The sequence below is a fragment of the Python bivittatus genome, unplaced genomic scaffold (assembly GCF_059951505.1).
Source record: "Python bivittatus isolate LINGU-HERP-01145 unplaced genomic scaffold, Pbiv_v1 ctg000070_np1212, whole genome shotgun sequence".
NCBI lineage: Eukaryota > Metazoa > Chordata > Lepidosauria > Squamata > Pythonidae > Python > Python bivittatus.
The window spans coordinates 18,961,476-18,977,735 of record NW_028277034.1 but is presented as its reverse complement, the minus strand read 5'-3'; the positions used below and the strand labels follow the sequence as shown (position 1 = coordinate 18,977,735).

General features: G+C 35.4%; 1 protein-coding gene across 3 annotated transcripts in view; it reads left to right on the top strand.

The window, feature by feature from the left end:
• The window catches only part of GUCY1B1 (guanylate cyclase 1 soluble subunit beta 1), a 46,010-nt gene extending 41,721 nt beyond the window's left edge, over window positions 1-4,289 (top strand). For all 3 annotated transcript variants that reach the window (XM_007432129.3, XM_025169138.2, XM_025169137.2), the window contains exon 14: window positions 1,232-4,289. In XM_007432129.3, coding sequence (XP_007432191.1) covers window positions 1,232-1,255 — 24 coding nt within the window. In that variant the 3' untranslated portion in view covers window positions 1,256-4,289. The remainder of the gene's footprint in view (window positions 1-1,231) is intronic.
• The last annotated feature ends 11,971 nt before the right edge of the window (window positions 4,290-16,260 follow it).

Genomic DNA, 16,260 nt, shown 5'->3' with positions numbered 1-16,260 from the left:
GACCCCCAGGAGGCACTACATGACCACTTTCATCCTTATTAGGAATCATCTGATGTACATAGCCTGATATTATGCTGTGGGGTTCAAACCCTCAAGCAGGAAGTAAACTCACAGAGCCTTGCACAGTGGATGACAATATACAGTGCATTAGCTTTAGATTCAGTGGTGTTTCAGGAAGGGATATGTAGAACCTATAAGAATGGCATATACCGTAGATTCTATGTTGGATTCTCTCTAATACAATATGTAGAATATATTTTCTATACACTCTTCTCTTGTAGCGTGGATGGAAATCATAAAACCTCATACATGGTGTTATGATATAAACTTCTTGTGTGCCTGTCTGAGAGCTTAAGGATAGGTGGACTGTGTGTCCCATTCTGATAGCTAAAAAGTATGCATAGGCAGCATTAGATCTTTACTACCAAGCGGACAACTGTTAATTTGTTTCTTTCACATGAAACAATAATCCAAACAGGGCCTCAGACTCTGAACTATTTTTTACCTCACTCTTTCTACTGCTTCTGCAACCAATGGCAGAAGGGATGGATTCTGTGCCTATTTTAATTGCTTTAAATTAAAATTATTCAATTTTAATTGCTGATGTACTTCAAGTTTCCATGGCTAGGGGGATTTCTTTTTCTTAAAGACAGTCATGATGTATCAGACAGTCCAAACATTTAGACTAATTGAAATGGCAATTTTGAAGTGGGATTTTTTTTTTTTAATACTCTGAATGTTGGAAATAAAAACAAGGATGTCCTTTTTCAAATGGAAGCTTATTGTTTTTGGGAAACACCAAGAGTACATAGGCTGGTAAATCTATTTTCATGGCCACAGTATACTATTAAAGTATTATAATATATAATAGCTGCAAAATAGCATCATTCTTGGAAGCAGTAAATAATAAATATCCAATTGAAAGGTAAGTAAATAAGATTAGCCAAGGCGTCATTAAAATAAATAGAATCTAATGCTTTGATGTATTATTTATGAGAAAGAATCAGCTCAAGTATTACTCCATCCTTTGAGACCTCACGCAGATTCCTATCACAGTAGGTTGCAGCAAAACAGAAGTGATTCTAGTGGCTTATGAGGAAGAAGAAAATGTTTCAGACTATCAAATTCATTTTGATTTCTGGAGTTCACCAATGAAAGTATGTTTCTGAGTTGCCAGATGTTATTAGACTGCAGCACCTTACTTTTCAAACTTTTCTTGCATGCCTTCAAGGAAATAACACATGATGCTAACTGAGCCAGGTGAAACGCAAGAGAAGAACAGAGGGGAACCCTGTCCTGCCATTTATCTAGTCTGGTAGTGATTAGATATGACTACTATTGCTACAATTCTGTCTCCAGTTCCTGTCATGACCAGTAATACTTTCATCAAGCCTTCCTGCTTTTGCTGCTTTTTGTTTAATTTGCTTTTGATATAGTATTTCTGCTGTGGGTATGTGTACTTCAAGATCTTTTGTCTTCCTTTCATAGTTATGCACATAAATAATCCACGTGAATGCTTGCTAATCATAAAATAACTAATATTTCACAGATGTGCTTTTCATCTCCATCTTTAGTGACTAATCACCATGATCTTTATGGTTGCATACTCAAAACTGTTTCTGCAAGAAAATAAATTCTAATTGATAGCAAGAATCATAAACCCAGAGAACTTACAAATTTTATTTGACAATTTGCAGTATACTAATCCGTTTTCTGTCCAATCTGCTATTGTGATATATTGCAGTTATTCTAGTAGACAGCTTCACTGCACTGTTAGTTAGCCTTTTACTATACATTTGCTGTCATCTGATGCAGCATATGCATTTTCTACATGGAAGAAATCTAGGTTGTTTAATGTTAGGTTTATGGAAATATATTCCAATTTCTACTCTAAAGCTGATCATATTATGCATAATATGTTGTCACACCTTTTATGTATATTATTGGTTTAAATACTGCATATGTTTTAAGTTAGGGATGGATGGAGTTTCATAGAAAAATTTAGATGCCCTATTTTAAGTGCCAGAATTATGGCAAATTTTTTGTCCCTGATCTGATTTATTTAGGAAGCACAGTTCTATCAATATTCATATCTGTCCAGTATATATGGAAAGGGGCCATTGTACAAATTAAAAAGCAGCAAGGGGATCTCATTCCTTTGAAAACAGGTATCCAAGGAAAATTAAAGTAGATAGATGTTGAAGTAAATTGTATAATTGCCAGCACACTTTGATCTGTAAACATTGATAACTTTCAAAACACATTAGGATTTTTAAAAATCTGGTCCTTTATTATGTAGCCTTTCCAGAAGTCCTGCCCTTTTGGATAACATCACTTGTGACAGAGCACTGAAAGTGATCACGTTGCCATGGTACAGGTTTCTAAACTTGGGAGCATTTCATATATTCTCCTTCCAAGCTTATAGTGGCAAGAACAAGAAAAACCTGGTGTATAATTCTGTTTAAGATTGCATCTGGGTGGAATCCCCAAATTAATGATGGTGCAGTTCTGCAAAACAATATCTTTTCTACTGTTTCTCCGTAACTAAAACATTTCACATGTCAGTAGTCATCAAACAAAACCTTTAAATTACCTTCATTTTATTGCTTGAAAAATAACAAAAAATATTTTATCTTTATATATGGGTGAATCAGATTCATCAGTGTGTTCATATATATTCCTGTGCAAACCTAATGATTATGTAAACAGCACTTGTATTTCTATGAAGTTCTGATTATTTATCCATATTCCAAATGTGTCAGAACTAATGAATTTAGTTTAGCTATATTGTAGGAATCTCACTTTAAATTAATTTGTTATTTAAATCTGTAATAGATATAAATAAATAAATCATGATGGCAAGGCCAGAGGATGCGGTAGAGTGGAGTAGCTCTGTCATGCAGGAGACTGATGGTTTCCAGATGTTTTGGATGTGAGACTCTGTTTATGAAGCTGGGTTCTAGGGATCAGTTGGGATTGTTATTACTGTACTAGCCCCCCTGCCTGAGCTGTGTGACAGCTTCCCATGGCAGGATTTGCAGTGCAGTTTCCCAGACTCATGTACTGGGAAACTTCCATCTGCATTTGCTCCGTGTGGAATCTGAAATGGCTAAAAAGCAACTCAAAAGTTCATGGCCACCATGACTACCATGAGCCTGGCCTATGTCATCAAGGAGCCAATATGTACTGATGGTCACATACTGGAGCTGGCTTTTGTGGTCAGAACATTTTTTGAGCTTTCTGTTTTAGGGACCTTATTGGTCACTACTCCTGCTCTCTGGAATAGCATTCCTCCTGAGGTCCACTTAGCCCCGACCCTGTTGACTTTCAGGAAAACATCAAAAACCTGGCTTTTCCAGCAGGCCCTGGATCATGGCAATTGGTGAACTGCTTGAATGGCTGCTATTTAAATATTTGTATATTCTCCAATGTACTGTTATTGTTGTATTTGATCTTATATTGTTTTGTTTAATAATGCTTTTAATCCATTGTACACTGCCTTGAGTCATTTCAGTTAGCAGTCTATAAATTGAATATATATATATATATGTGTGTGTGTGTGTGTGTGTATATATATATATAATAAAATTTGTTACTTTTTAGGTGTGTGTGTGCAGATATACATACACACATACAAAGATTGTGTGCACATATACAGAATAGATGTATAAATGTGTTATGTTAATGTGTCCAAGGAAGGTTTTTAAAGTATGGGTTTTCCCCATAGATTTTTGCAAGGTATTTTTTTCCCCTTTGTGTCAGTGAAAAATTATATGTTAATTTTCTGAAAAGATGTAATAAATACACTTTATTCTTAATATTATATATACAGCCTGCTTTATTTGATTTTTTTAAAAAATTGAAGTCAATATTTCTGCAGAATATGCACTATTTCTAATGGTAGACCTGATAATTTAGCAGACATTTCCCAAATAACTGAAATCAAGGATCATGCACATGAATTATGTGGGCAATATCTTATCCCATTTCATTTAGGTTCCATTTTGATATTAAGTTAATGAAGGAAGCATGTATAACCTAGGTTTGTGTATCTTCTGAAAAAGCGATGCAGTAGATAACACATAGTTTTGATTCAGACCTAATTAGAGAATTCTTGATTTGACTCAAACTCCAAGTCAATAGCAAGATTTGAAAATCTATAAAGTATCAATGTAACTTGTCTTTGAGAGGGCAGTTAATGACAAGTGTATACATGCTATATTTAGTATAATATATTGGATAAGCTTTGCTTTCCAAAGCAAATAATTATATAATTTAATCATAAAATCTACCACATTTGAGAAAAAATGCTATAAGATTGGCTTTTATAAAAGTTGTCTTAGTTCAGTATATTGTACTATGTTCTGATGAAATAGGTATATTGTTACCGTTAATAATAAATATATTGCAATATTGTCTTTACAGCCTATTTCCCATTTTTATGCCAATAGGATTGAAAAATATTCAACTTAGAATGAGCTAGCATTAAAAATAAAGCTATTAAATGGTAGAGATGTGGGTGGAAACAGGAAAAAGAGTAGGCAGGATGAATAAAGGATATGGAAAATATTGAAGAATGAACACAACTTCCAGTTCAAATGATTCATGAATATTGGTCCACATTTACTGTGTTTTATAAGTATTTGTTTATTTAAGAATTTATATGGTCACCCAACTCAGACCATGTGACACTGGATGGCATCCAAAATGAAGAAAAACAATTGAATAAAAAACAGCGTATGTCATTAAATCTTACTGAGACAATAAAACAATAAAATACAATCAATTATGAAGTCTTCTATAGCTCATCAGTTGGGAACTCTACTGATCCTGACTCCATTTATTTGCTTTTCCAAACAATTTCTTCCAACCTGGATACATGTAGAAAAAAATACTATCAGTAGAGAAAATTGAAGGGGTGATGTATCACAAGCTAAAATCTATAACACTGCTCCTGAATTACAATAAAAACTGAAAAAATTACCAGCCCAGGTAAATTATGACACTTCCACAGCCCAAAAGAGCACACAAGCAATAACCAAATTTTATAGGCAACAGGGCACAAATTACATCCCAGCAGCAATTAAACTGTTTATGGTTGTCCAACTATTATATGGGATACAACTTGGACCATATACAAACTTAAGGGCTTATGAAACAATTCAATCTAATTTTCTTAGGACTCTGTTCGGTACCCCAAAATGCACCCCTAATGCAGTCTTGAGGCTTGAAGCTAATGTGCCAAGCATTAAGGCCCAGGCCTGGACCAGGATTCTAATCTCAGGTCTCAGAATCATGTTTGACCCTCCTGGCCTGATGCCTCTGCTGTTGTCAGATAGCACCCATACCTGTACAGAAGAACTTTGCAGCCTTGGCCTCTCTCCAGAATATTTAGGCCAATTAACTCTGGAAAAGCTAAATCAATAGCAAAAGAAAGAATTAAGGACATTTATCACCAAAATGATATCACCAGTGCTCCTGAATTCTACCCCCAATTGTTATATAGCTGCAAGCCCTGTATTGCGGGGTATCTATACAATCTAACCCTAAGCAAATATAGATGGACTTTTTCCAGAGCCCGCTTTAATGTCCTCCCTTTAGCACTGCTGGAGGGAAGATTTCATGGGACTTCTTATTTACAGGACTTTGCCTTTGTGGATCCAGGGAGGTAGAAACTCTTGCTCATGTCCTTTTATGGTGTCCTTTTTCTGATGCCCCAAGACGTGCCCTAATCTCTCCATTCATTTCTAAACTTGAGGGCTGTACTGATAAATTTTATGTTTATTACTTTAAGGGATGCTGAATCGACACTCACATACCAGGTGGCCAAATATCTTTATTATGTTATACAATTGTGCAAAACTTTTAATTAGTTATGTTGCTTTACTGTTTTATTGTTTTCCTCCTCCCCTGATAACACATTTTGTGTTGTTTATTTTTACAAAGGCTGGTCAAAAACTGTAATAAAGATATTTGATTTGAATAAAAACTGAAATGTGTTTTGGATTATTCTAATCTACAGCACTATTTATAAATATAAATCAATCAATAATTTACTTGGAGGACAGACAGGTCTCCTGATGTCATTAGGTCCTTGGTATAAAAGTTATAAAGGTTAAATTTAGAAAGGACACCTGACGTTAAAATGGCAAATATCACTTCCTCATCTGCCTCTATTTTTAAAAAGTGATTTCCTCTCTGCTTTTAAGAAGTTCTATAGAAAACCACATTCAGTTTTACTTTCAACAGTAGATGTTGTGAAGAGATCAGGCAGATATAGAACAATTAAAATTTCAACTGGCACAGCAAAAAAAACCCCAAAAAACAAAACCAACCCCCTCCCCCCGATCTTCATTTCCAAATGAGGATGAGTATATTACTAATGCTGTAATGGTGTCATCCAGTACATTTGAATGTTTTAATTCTTTTTTAGTTTAGTATACAGGAAAAGGAAAACAACAAGAAAAAGTCCCAAGTGTGTGTGTTTTGTGTTTGCATTGTCATATTTTAAAGAAAGCACTACATTGACCACATAGAATAATATTGATATATTTTTTCAATTGTACAGAAAGAGTCAATTCATAAGCAGAAAGCAAATACATATTAACTTGTCAAGACTAAATCCAGTGTGACACTATTTTTTCATTGTAAAAAAAAAAAAGCTAGGCCCCATGTTTAGCTACATCCATAATAAAATCCAACATTTTATACATAATTCTAAATCATATATACATATTACTCTTTCCAAAGCCATACTAAACCCAAGGATATTAAACCCAATGGGGCAATCTCATATGTATGTAGCATCTTTTGCATTTTACACTTCCAGCATGCTGAAGTTGACACCAAACTTTTTTTAAACAGTCGCTGTGGTGTCTAATACTGTAAGTATGAAAATAAATCTTGAATTAGTCTCACCCTAAGACGATATTTTTTTTTCAGATTTTTTTTATCATTCTTTATTCCAAAGCACTTGCAAATAAGTGATGCCCATTAACAGTGGTCTTTAACTGTCTATGAAAAACTGTAGATTAGAATAATCCAAAACACATTTTGGCATTGATTGTAATTCAAGAGTTTTAGATACTGTTAATACATCTGGAACAAAGTATGACATTAAAAATATTTAATGGGTTATATTGCATTTCTGCAGTTTTAAACAATCCAGTTTCTTCGTGCAATAATTTAAATAGTTTTAAAACTTGATTGGCAATTAGAAGATATAAAGTACTAATATCCTTATTAAAGATCTACCTATTTTGAAACTGAAATTATCTCAAAATGTAGGTTTATTAAGTGAATGATGAAAATTGTACTGTCATCCTTACTTTTCCAAATACGTATGTAATGCTAGAAGTACTATAGAATTGTGACTAAAAGAGAAACCAAGCTTCAGCCATGATATTGGAGGAATTTTGTAAACAGGTTAAAAACAAACCTACTATAACTGTGGCCATAATGGGTTTTTAACATGATCTCTTAGATTCCATACAGAAATACAAGGCAAAATGTAATCCCAGTAATAAAAGTTAAGATACCATCACCATGATGTAAGCATAATTTATATAATCTATGTGGTTGTTCTTACCAAGAAGAACTCCATTATTATGTTCTTAATAATTCACTAATATAGTTTAAATGGCATAAAGGTATTAGCATGGGAATCCATTAGAATACATTAATCTTATGGTAACAGTTTTACAACATTTGTCATTTCCTATAATTTTGTTGGGATTCTTAACTATTTACTTATATCAATATTTAAGATCTTGAAATATTTACATCCACAAATAACTTATCTTGGGATAATTATTCCTAGATAGATAGATAGATAGACAGACAGACAGACAGACAGACAGACAGACAGACAGACAGACAGACACAGACACACACACAGACACACAGACACACACACACCAAGATGGGAAAACCCCCCAATTTTAACAGATGTGCCTAGATACTGTATATTAAAACAATCAGGAAAGCTGGGTGGGTGACTTTGGATCAGTCACTCTCAGCCCTACCTCACAGGATTGTTGTGGGGAAAATAGGAGGCAGGAATATTATGTATCTTCACTGCCTGAAGTTATAAATTAAAAAGGTGGGATAAAAAATACAACAATAATACAACAATAATAACTAATTAAGTAATCTGATTAATTTACAAACTGCTGTACTATATCAATAGATTTTAATACATTAAATTTTATACATATTCATCAGATCATAACAATTTATATTTTCTTCAACTGCTTTTGTGCACTTCAGTTGCCTAATAAGACACACCAAGGATTCCAATAGCAAACTGAATAAAAAAGGAGTTAATGGGCAACCTTGGCAAGTTTCACCAGATATCTTGATAGAATTAAGAAATAATTTTTATTTGTAATAACCCTGGCCAAAGGATTAAAATAGCCCACTTTAATCCAGATGATGATGATGATGATGATGATGATGATGATGATGATGGAAATCCATGTTGGCTGAAACCTGTAGCAAAACATTGAACTGCACCATGCCAAAAGGTATTTGCTCTGTAAAATGAAATAATACATATACCATGTTACTTACCAGAACTTTCAAGCCGGGTGGTTCTTTTATTGATATGAATCAGTTAACTCAAGTTTTTAGTTGAACACATTTTGATCTAAAGAATCACAGAAGGTAAGAGTTGACAGACCTTGGAGATCATCATCCAACTTCTGCCTGGTTCAGGAAGCCACTACTACAGCATCCCAGCCTCTGTCAAACACCTCCAGCAAAGAAGAATTTCCCCAGGTAGACTGTTCCCTTATCAAACAGCTCTTACTGTTAGAAAATTCCAAGATTTTCCAAACCATGAGGGTATGTTTTGAGGTATTATTTCTGTTTGCAGCACTGTATTAGATAAGGAAACTCACCTTCAAGATCAACAGTTTGGAAAATAAAGAAAGGAGGAGGAGGAGAGGAAGAAGGAGAAGGAGAAGAAGAAGAGAAGAAGGAGAAGGAGGAGAAGAATTAACCAGGTAGCATATGGCTCACCTCTACTTTAGATAATGTTGAGCTATTAGGACCAATATAAGCTTTGGTGTAGCACTGATTTAGTTCCCTGGCCGAAATGAATTGAATCAGGAGATTGGATTGCTTGCATTTACTAGAATGCATCATAAACAGCCATTAAGATAAAATAAGATGAAAATAAGTATCAAGGTCAAAAGAGAACTTCCTTGTGATCAGTCTAAAGACCATGCAACCTTCTAACTTGTTTTCTTTTCTGGCATTTATTGTGAGCACATATAGCAGCTTAAATTTATTTCATAAGCATTCATGGTATGTCAATAAAACAGTGCCTACATCTTAAAGGAGGTGAATAGTATATTTCCTAACACAGCACTGCATGAAAACAATACTGATTGATTTTGTATAGTCTCATGACATCACTGAGAAGTCCAGCTTTCTGTCAATTATTCCACAATACCAAAATAATTGGGAGTGATATCATCAAAATATCATGCTGTTCTGGTTTCATGTTTATAAGTTTAGATAAACAAGAACAGTTGTTCTTATTTTGCTCAAAGACTATCATTCTTTCTTTCTTTCCTGTTCCCACTGGCCCATGCAATATTTTGCTCTCTCTGTGGCTTCTGGTAATTAATGGTATGTATCTGGCAATCAAAATTGCACATACAAATCAAAACATTAAAAGCCATTTCCTGTAAAACAAAGTCTTACTTAATATTGTTATAAACAACTGATTCATGCAAAGATTTTGAAATTCGCTACAGTATCTTCCGTAAACACAAATGATTTTTATTGTTAGCAAAATGTCTACTAAATGGGAACATGCAAAGAAAGATTTAGATATAAAAGCTGTATTTGCATAGGGTGGTGGTAGTGGCCAACTCTGACTAACGTTCTCTGTTAATTGCTGTAAATCAAAACACAAGACATTTTGATTCATTCCAAAAAGGGCAAGCAATTTGGGGAGTGGGTGGGTGGAGTGGGTGTTAACATTGGCAGTTGGTGTTTCTCAGGGCAGACATGTTTATACTGTCAGCAACCAACAATTGTCCAGCTTCCAGACTGAAAACCTATGCAGAGACTGGAAACAGTTCCAGATGGGTAGGATCTGAGGCACAAAAACCTGAGATGGAAGAAAACATACATGAATGGAATTTAGGCAAAGACAATCAACTTCTGTTTTAAAAATCTGAGGCAATGTTCTTGAAACAATTAGCAGGCACATTCAAGATATTGGAGACTGTGCAACAGACTGGAATCTCATAAGATAAATGAAGTAATCTGAACACAGATCCTGGCCTAAACATTTACTTTACACTGGCAAAGAAGGAATTCCACCCCAGTTCACTTCATCTAGCTGCTTCTGACTAATCTCAGATTCCCATATATTGCAATCTTCAGCCAAACCTTTGGGAGGACTTCCTCTTAGCTTATGTTAACTCCCTAGAGATATTTGGGTTACAGTTTGAACCTTCTCTCATAGCTCTGCTTGTACCATAGACTCTAGGCAATCCACTCCATCCATCTGCCTCCTCTGTCCCTGAGAGGCCTTATTCTTTGCTATCTGAAGATTTTCTTGGCTCTATCTGAGTCATGGCCTCTCTCATCTTTAGTTCCTGAGTAGTCCAGCTTCACTTCCCACAGGTTCCTCCTGCCCAAACATCACTTGGCTCCCTTCTCCTGGAAACTAGGACCATGAGGCTTTTTCTAGTCTCCATTTTAATCTTTTTTTCCTTTTCTCCTTGGTCCTTCCTAGGTGATCTCCTTGCAGTTCCCCTTCTTTGTCTTGGCACACAGGTTGTCATCTCTCACAGTGGCACTGAGGAAACTGCTGGATCTGTCCGGGCTGGTTTCTCCCTTCTCTCTCCTATCATTTGGGTTTGGATTTTAAATTGACCTGGCATCCTTTTTTCTTTTTGCTCACTTGCTGCAGGTATGTAAAATAGTTAGTGGATTATTTTGTCTAGGTATGTGCTTGCATTTGAAACCATGATGGATCCATAGAAGGGAATAAATGTAGCTCAGGGTTGAACTGTGGAGTCCTTGGTGCTTCCTGAGCTTGGTTGTTTACTTGCAGATGTTTGATTACCTTCATTACCTTTTTATTGTTTTATTTTATACAATAAAAATAATGCAATAAAAATATTGTTACAATATATTATATTGTATATAATAATAGATATTATTACAACAGATATTACAATATATATTAACATATATATTACAATATATTAATAAACATATTAATACAATAAAATATTATTACAATATATATTGCAATATATTCATAAAATACAATACAATAAAAAGAATACAATAACATATTATTTCATACAATAAAAAAGCTAAGAAGGGAAAAAAAAGACCAGAACACATCCTCTCCAGCAGCCTACATCCAGATAATCAGTGATTAACACCAGACAAACATTCAAGCAAAAAACAATACCTTAATCAAGGAACTACCAAGGAGAAAACCACACCCCAACCAACACTGGCAGGATAAGATACTGTATATAAACAGGGAGCAAACTCCACACTCACTAGCACTGACGATGTTACCTAGTTGGGTAATGAAACGTCTGCAAGCAAACAACCAAGCCCAGAGGGCACCAAGGACTCCATGATAGATCCTTCTGCCTGTGCACTCAGGTAACTGGGACATCTGCTTTGAGTGTCTGTTTGAATGTTGGGGAGGGAAGCACTTGCTGTACCATGCCTGAGAGCCAGTTTTGTGTAGTAGCTGAGGCATCACGCTAGAAACCAGGAGACTGTAAGTTCTAGTCCTGCTTTAGGCACGATACCAGCTAGATGACCTTGGTCACTCTCTCTCAGGCCTAGGAAACTGGCAATGGCAAACCACTTCTGAAATCTTGGTAAGAAAACTGCAGGGACTTGTTCAGGCAGTTGCCAGGAGTCAATACTGATTTGAAGGCACACACACACACACACACACAGAGTTGTATTAATTAAGAAGTTAAGAAACTTCATGTGAGCATTATGTAAGGCAGTAGTTTCTGTGAATCTTCAAATGCTGTGTCTATAACTATTCATGGGTTCCAGGATACAATTCATGCATTTTATTTACACAACTGAGTTTCAGAGAATTCTGAATTGTCAATCTTTATCAACACAAACAAGAAAACTAAAACTGTTTTGCTCTTACACCATTACTGACTTTGACTCTTACACCATTACTGATTGTTTGCAGATCCTTCTATAAAGAATAGAGATGACCATTCTTCTTCCAAATAACAATTCTGCTATTGTTTATATCAGCCTTCTCTGCAGATGTTTGGGAATTCTCAGGGTTGGGAAGAATGCCATGCATCAGATACTGATGTTGTCTCATCTGTATCTGCAGCTGGGGGTAGAGCACTTTCCAGTAAATGATATTTTTCAAGAATAGGTAGTATATTCACTTTTCCACACTATGCATATTTCTAAAAATCTCTGCCATGTCTCCTCATTTTACTTTTCTAAATTAAAAAGCTCCAGTGGTGGGAGCATTTCTATGGGTTGTATTACATTTAAAAAGATAATCTGAGCAAGGAAAAAAAAAGAATTTAGCACTTAAAAGCTATGATTACACATAACATTTTGAGATATGGGAACAGTTTCCAGTGTTAAACATAGAAACATCCACGCTGGACGAGATTAGCATTCATCTGGTCCAGTCTCTTATTTCCACAATGGCCTTAGCTGCTTCTGAGAAGATTGCAAAAAGGCAATCGGTTTCTTCTCCTTTGTTTCAGCAACTCATATTAGAAACACACTGACTCTGAAAATTGGCATTTCCTTTGGGCTATCGTGATCCTGTCTTCTTTCCTGAATTTATATAATTCCTTTTAACCCACCTAACGTAGTGGCTGTTGCCTTACATTCAGAAACTGGTTTCTATGCATTCCAGAATGCAAACTGACCAAAGGACTGACACATATATATATAGCCTTTACACAATCGATAGAGAAGTAATTTTTTTTCTTGTCCTAAGTCTGCTAACATTCAATTTCTGGTTGATGAAAAGGCAGGGCCTGTCTGTCTCAAAGTGCAGCTACCGTCGATGTCAAAGTAGTTTGACTGCTCTGCTGATAAGAAATGAGGCACAGTTTTGCTTCACAAAATCACTTTGAAAAGGTACTTCTTTTGCAACTCTGATGAAGCAAAATGTCCCTTCCAAGATCTGCAGTGCCCCAAGGATAAGCCTCTGATCTGATTTTCTTACGTTTTTAGGCAAGAGGCACTGGGAGAAATGTGATTTTTTTGAACCACTATTTATAAGTGTTTAAGTGTTTATAATTTTTATAATTCCTATTACATGTCTCCTTAGTTGTCTTTTTTCTTCTTAAACTAAGAATTCCAGTAGGCCTTTTTTCCTAAGGGTCAAAATGCCACTTTGATGTGAAGCAGCCAGGAAGTATTTCAGTGCAGATGCACCATCAGTTTGTATCAGTGCCTTACAATATTGGCCACTTTTTTTTTAACCTGTATCCTAAATAATTCCCAATTAAGTACTATTTTCTACGATTTTAGTATAGATTTACTGTCCTCTACTGAAATTGTTGGAACTGAAAATGTTACTTTGAAAAACCCATGGATTCTATTTAGAAACACATTTTTCTTCCACAGTAATACATGATCAAGTGGACATTAAGCTACAACCATCAGTGAGTGCTTGGAAAGTTTGGGATCTCTTCAGAAGTCAAGATTTTGTGTAGAGAGGCCTCTTTTAAAAAGCAGCAATTGTGCTTACAGGTAGTCCTCATTTAGCAACCACAATTGGGACTGGCAACTCGGTCATTAAGCAAAGTGGTTGCTAAGTGAAACCACAACTGTGCGTACAAACTTCAGCTTTCCTTTGCTTTACAGACCTATGAAGGTCATAAATGGGGAGGATTGGTCAGCAAGTTACTTTTTCATCACTGTCATAACTGCGAATGGGCACTGTCTGAGGCAGTTGCTAAATGAGGACTACCTCTATTAGCTGTTCTGACAGAATTAGAGGGATACATTTCCCTATTTTCATAACTTTGCTTCTGCTGGGTTAAAGTAATAGCAGTCCTTTTTCGGTCTTTGACTTTAAATCAATAAAAGTCAGTCCTACAGTGTTGCTTATGGCTATCATGCTTTTTTAATACTGGGAATTAAAAGAGAAAGATGAGTAGGACATCTGCTGGCAATACATTGTAATTAGAGATGCTTAAATCTACTTCAGTTTTAGTTACATTTCCCTCTTGTTATCTGTGAAAATACGTATATTTGTATATTTATATATCAAATTATGCTTAATAAAAAGCCTTGTCACCACATGAAGTTCTTTAGACAGCTTTTATTATGGGCATAAAGATGCATGTAGATAGTTGGGTGCAAAAGAGCGTACATTTGTAGTAGTTAATTGCTTTATAAAACGAATGTATTAAAAGAACTTCATTTCAGAGGAATAACTGAATACAAAATCCATATTTCAGGAAAAGTTCTGCCCAAGTAAAATTTTTTTGTTTAAAAAAATACAAAGGAAAGTTGATAAAATTAATAAAAATTAATATATGGAAATGAACCAAATTTCTCATTTCTAATCTACATGTACCAATGGAGGTGAATAATCTACATGTTCCTGGCCAAAAAAGATTCCTTTAGGTGGCAGTCTTACAATCTGTCTGTCAGCTTCCAAAGTACAGGCATAATGCCCCACAAGTCAAGGAAATCCATCTGTGCAGCCCACTTATTCCTCTGGGGCAGTTTTCATTCTGCCACCACATTCATTCTGGAAAGGGACATTTCCGTCCACACCCCTGCTGTCCTCACTGTTGCAAGGCAAAAAAAAAAAAAAAGAGTAGGAGGTTTGTCACAGGTTCTTTTTAAAACCATACCCAGTTAGATTGACTCACACTCAAGACAGACACAAAAGCATTGAACCCTGGACCAGGTAGTTTCCTTATATCTCTCTATAAGGAATGGGGAGACTTTTGATTTTGTAAAACAAAGATATTTTTAAAAAGTGATGTATTAAACATATAAATATGTATGTGAGTGCTTCTTATTACCTCTATACTATACTCTATTTCTAGTACTATTACTTCTACACTATGATTATGACAATTAAAATTACCTCTATACTTTATTACTATTACTTCTATACTATTACAATTGCCTCTATAGTGTATTCTATATTATTACTATTATACATCAATGTTTCCTTCTTACAGAGGCTATTCTGTCTAATTTCTTCCCTCTGGGATTTCTTCTACTTTTTTCTTCTCTGTTGTTGCTTTTTAATAGCCAGCATATAGAATTCTTGCATCTTTCCAAGTTGTGCTTTCCAAGTTGTGCTGGGCCTCTATATTTCTTTTTTCTCTGGACCATCCACCCCCTCTGAAGGAAAAGCGCCTTCTTTCTTTGGGCTGCCGGATTTCTCCATTCACTGGTGGCTGCAGAGCTCCCAAAATGCTTGTCTGGTCTCTTCCCACACCTATGCCAAGGTTGCTGCTTTACTGGCAACTCTGCTGGGCTGATGTTGGGGGAAAGGCTCAGATGGGAGGACAAGGAGGGAGCACTGATGCCTGCAGTTTTGTCAAGCAGACTGCTCTTCCACAGGTCACAGTTCTCTTCTGCAACATCTTCTACTATTATCCTAACAGCTTCTGCTCACTCCATTTAACTCTTCTATGATTCACCAAGTTCTGTGCAAGGGGGAATAGGGGAACCCAAACTGTCCAAAACTGAGTATAATATATTTTCAGTTACTAGTTCAGATAGAGGAAACCAAAAAAAAACCAAACCAGAATTGCTGATGCCTAAAGCCATGTTAGTTTATTAGATGGAACAATTTAATGGGGTACCTAAGATTCCTGCCACATGATTCTGGTTTTCCCCTTTTCCTCTTTTGTATGGAATCATAGAATATACCAAACTGCAAGTCACAGATTATTATGCAAACTCACATATTGGTTGTATTTACATGTTCCATTTAACCATAGTTAATCACAGTTTACTCAATCTTACGTTCACATGACATCCTTAACCATACACTAACCACATCCTGTCCGATCACTATTCAATAAAACTGTCAAAAGACGAATGTTTTGCAGTGATATCTAGATAAAAATATAAATTAAATACATAAAGGTAAAGAAAGATAAGGACAAAACAAAAAACAAACAATACAATAAGTATCACTCGCAGCTAAAAATAATGCAACACATTAATAAAGCAACATTAGGACTAAAAAATTTAATAAATAATTAAATCATCCCAAAAACGTTC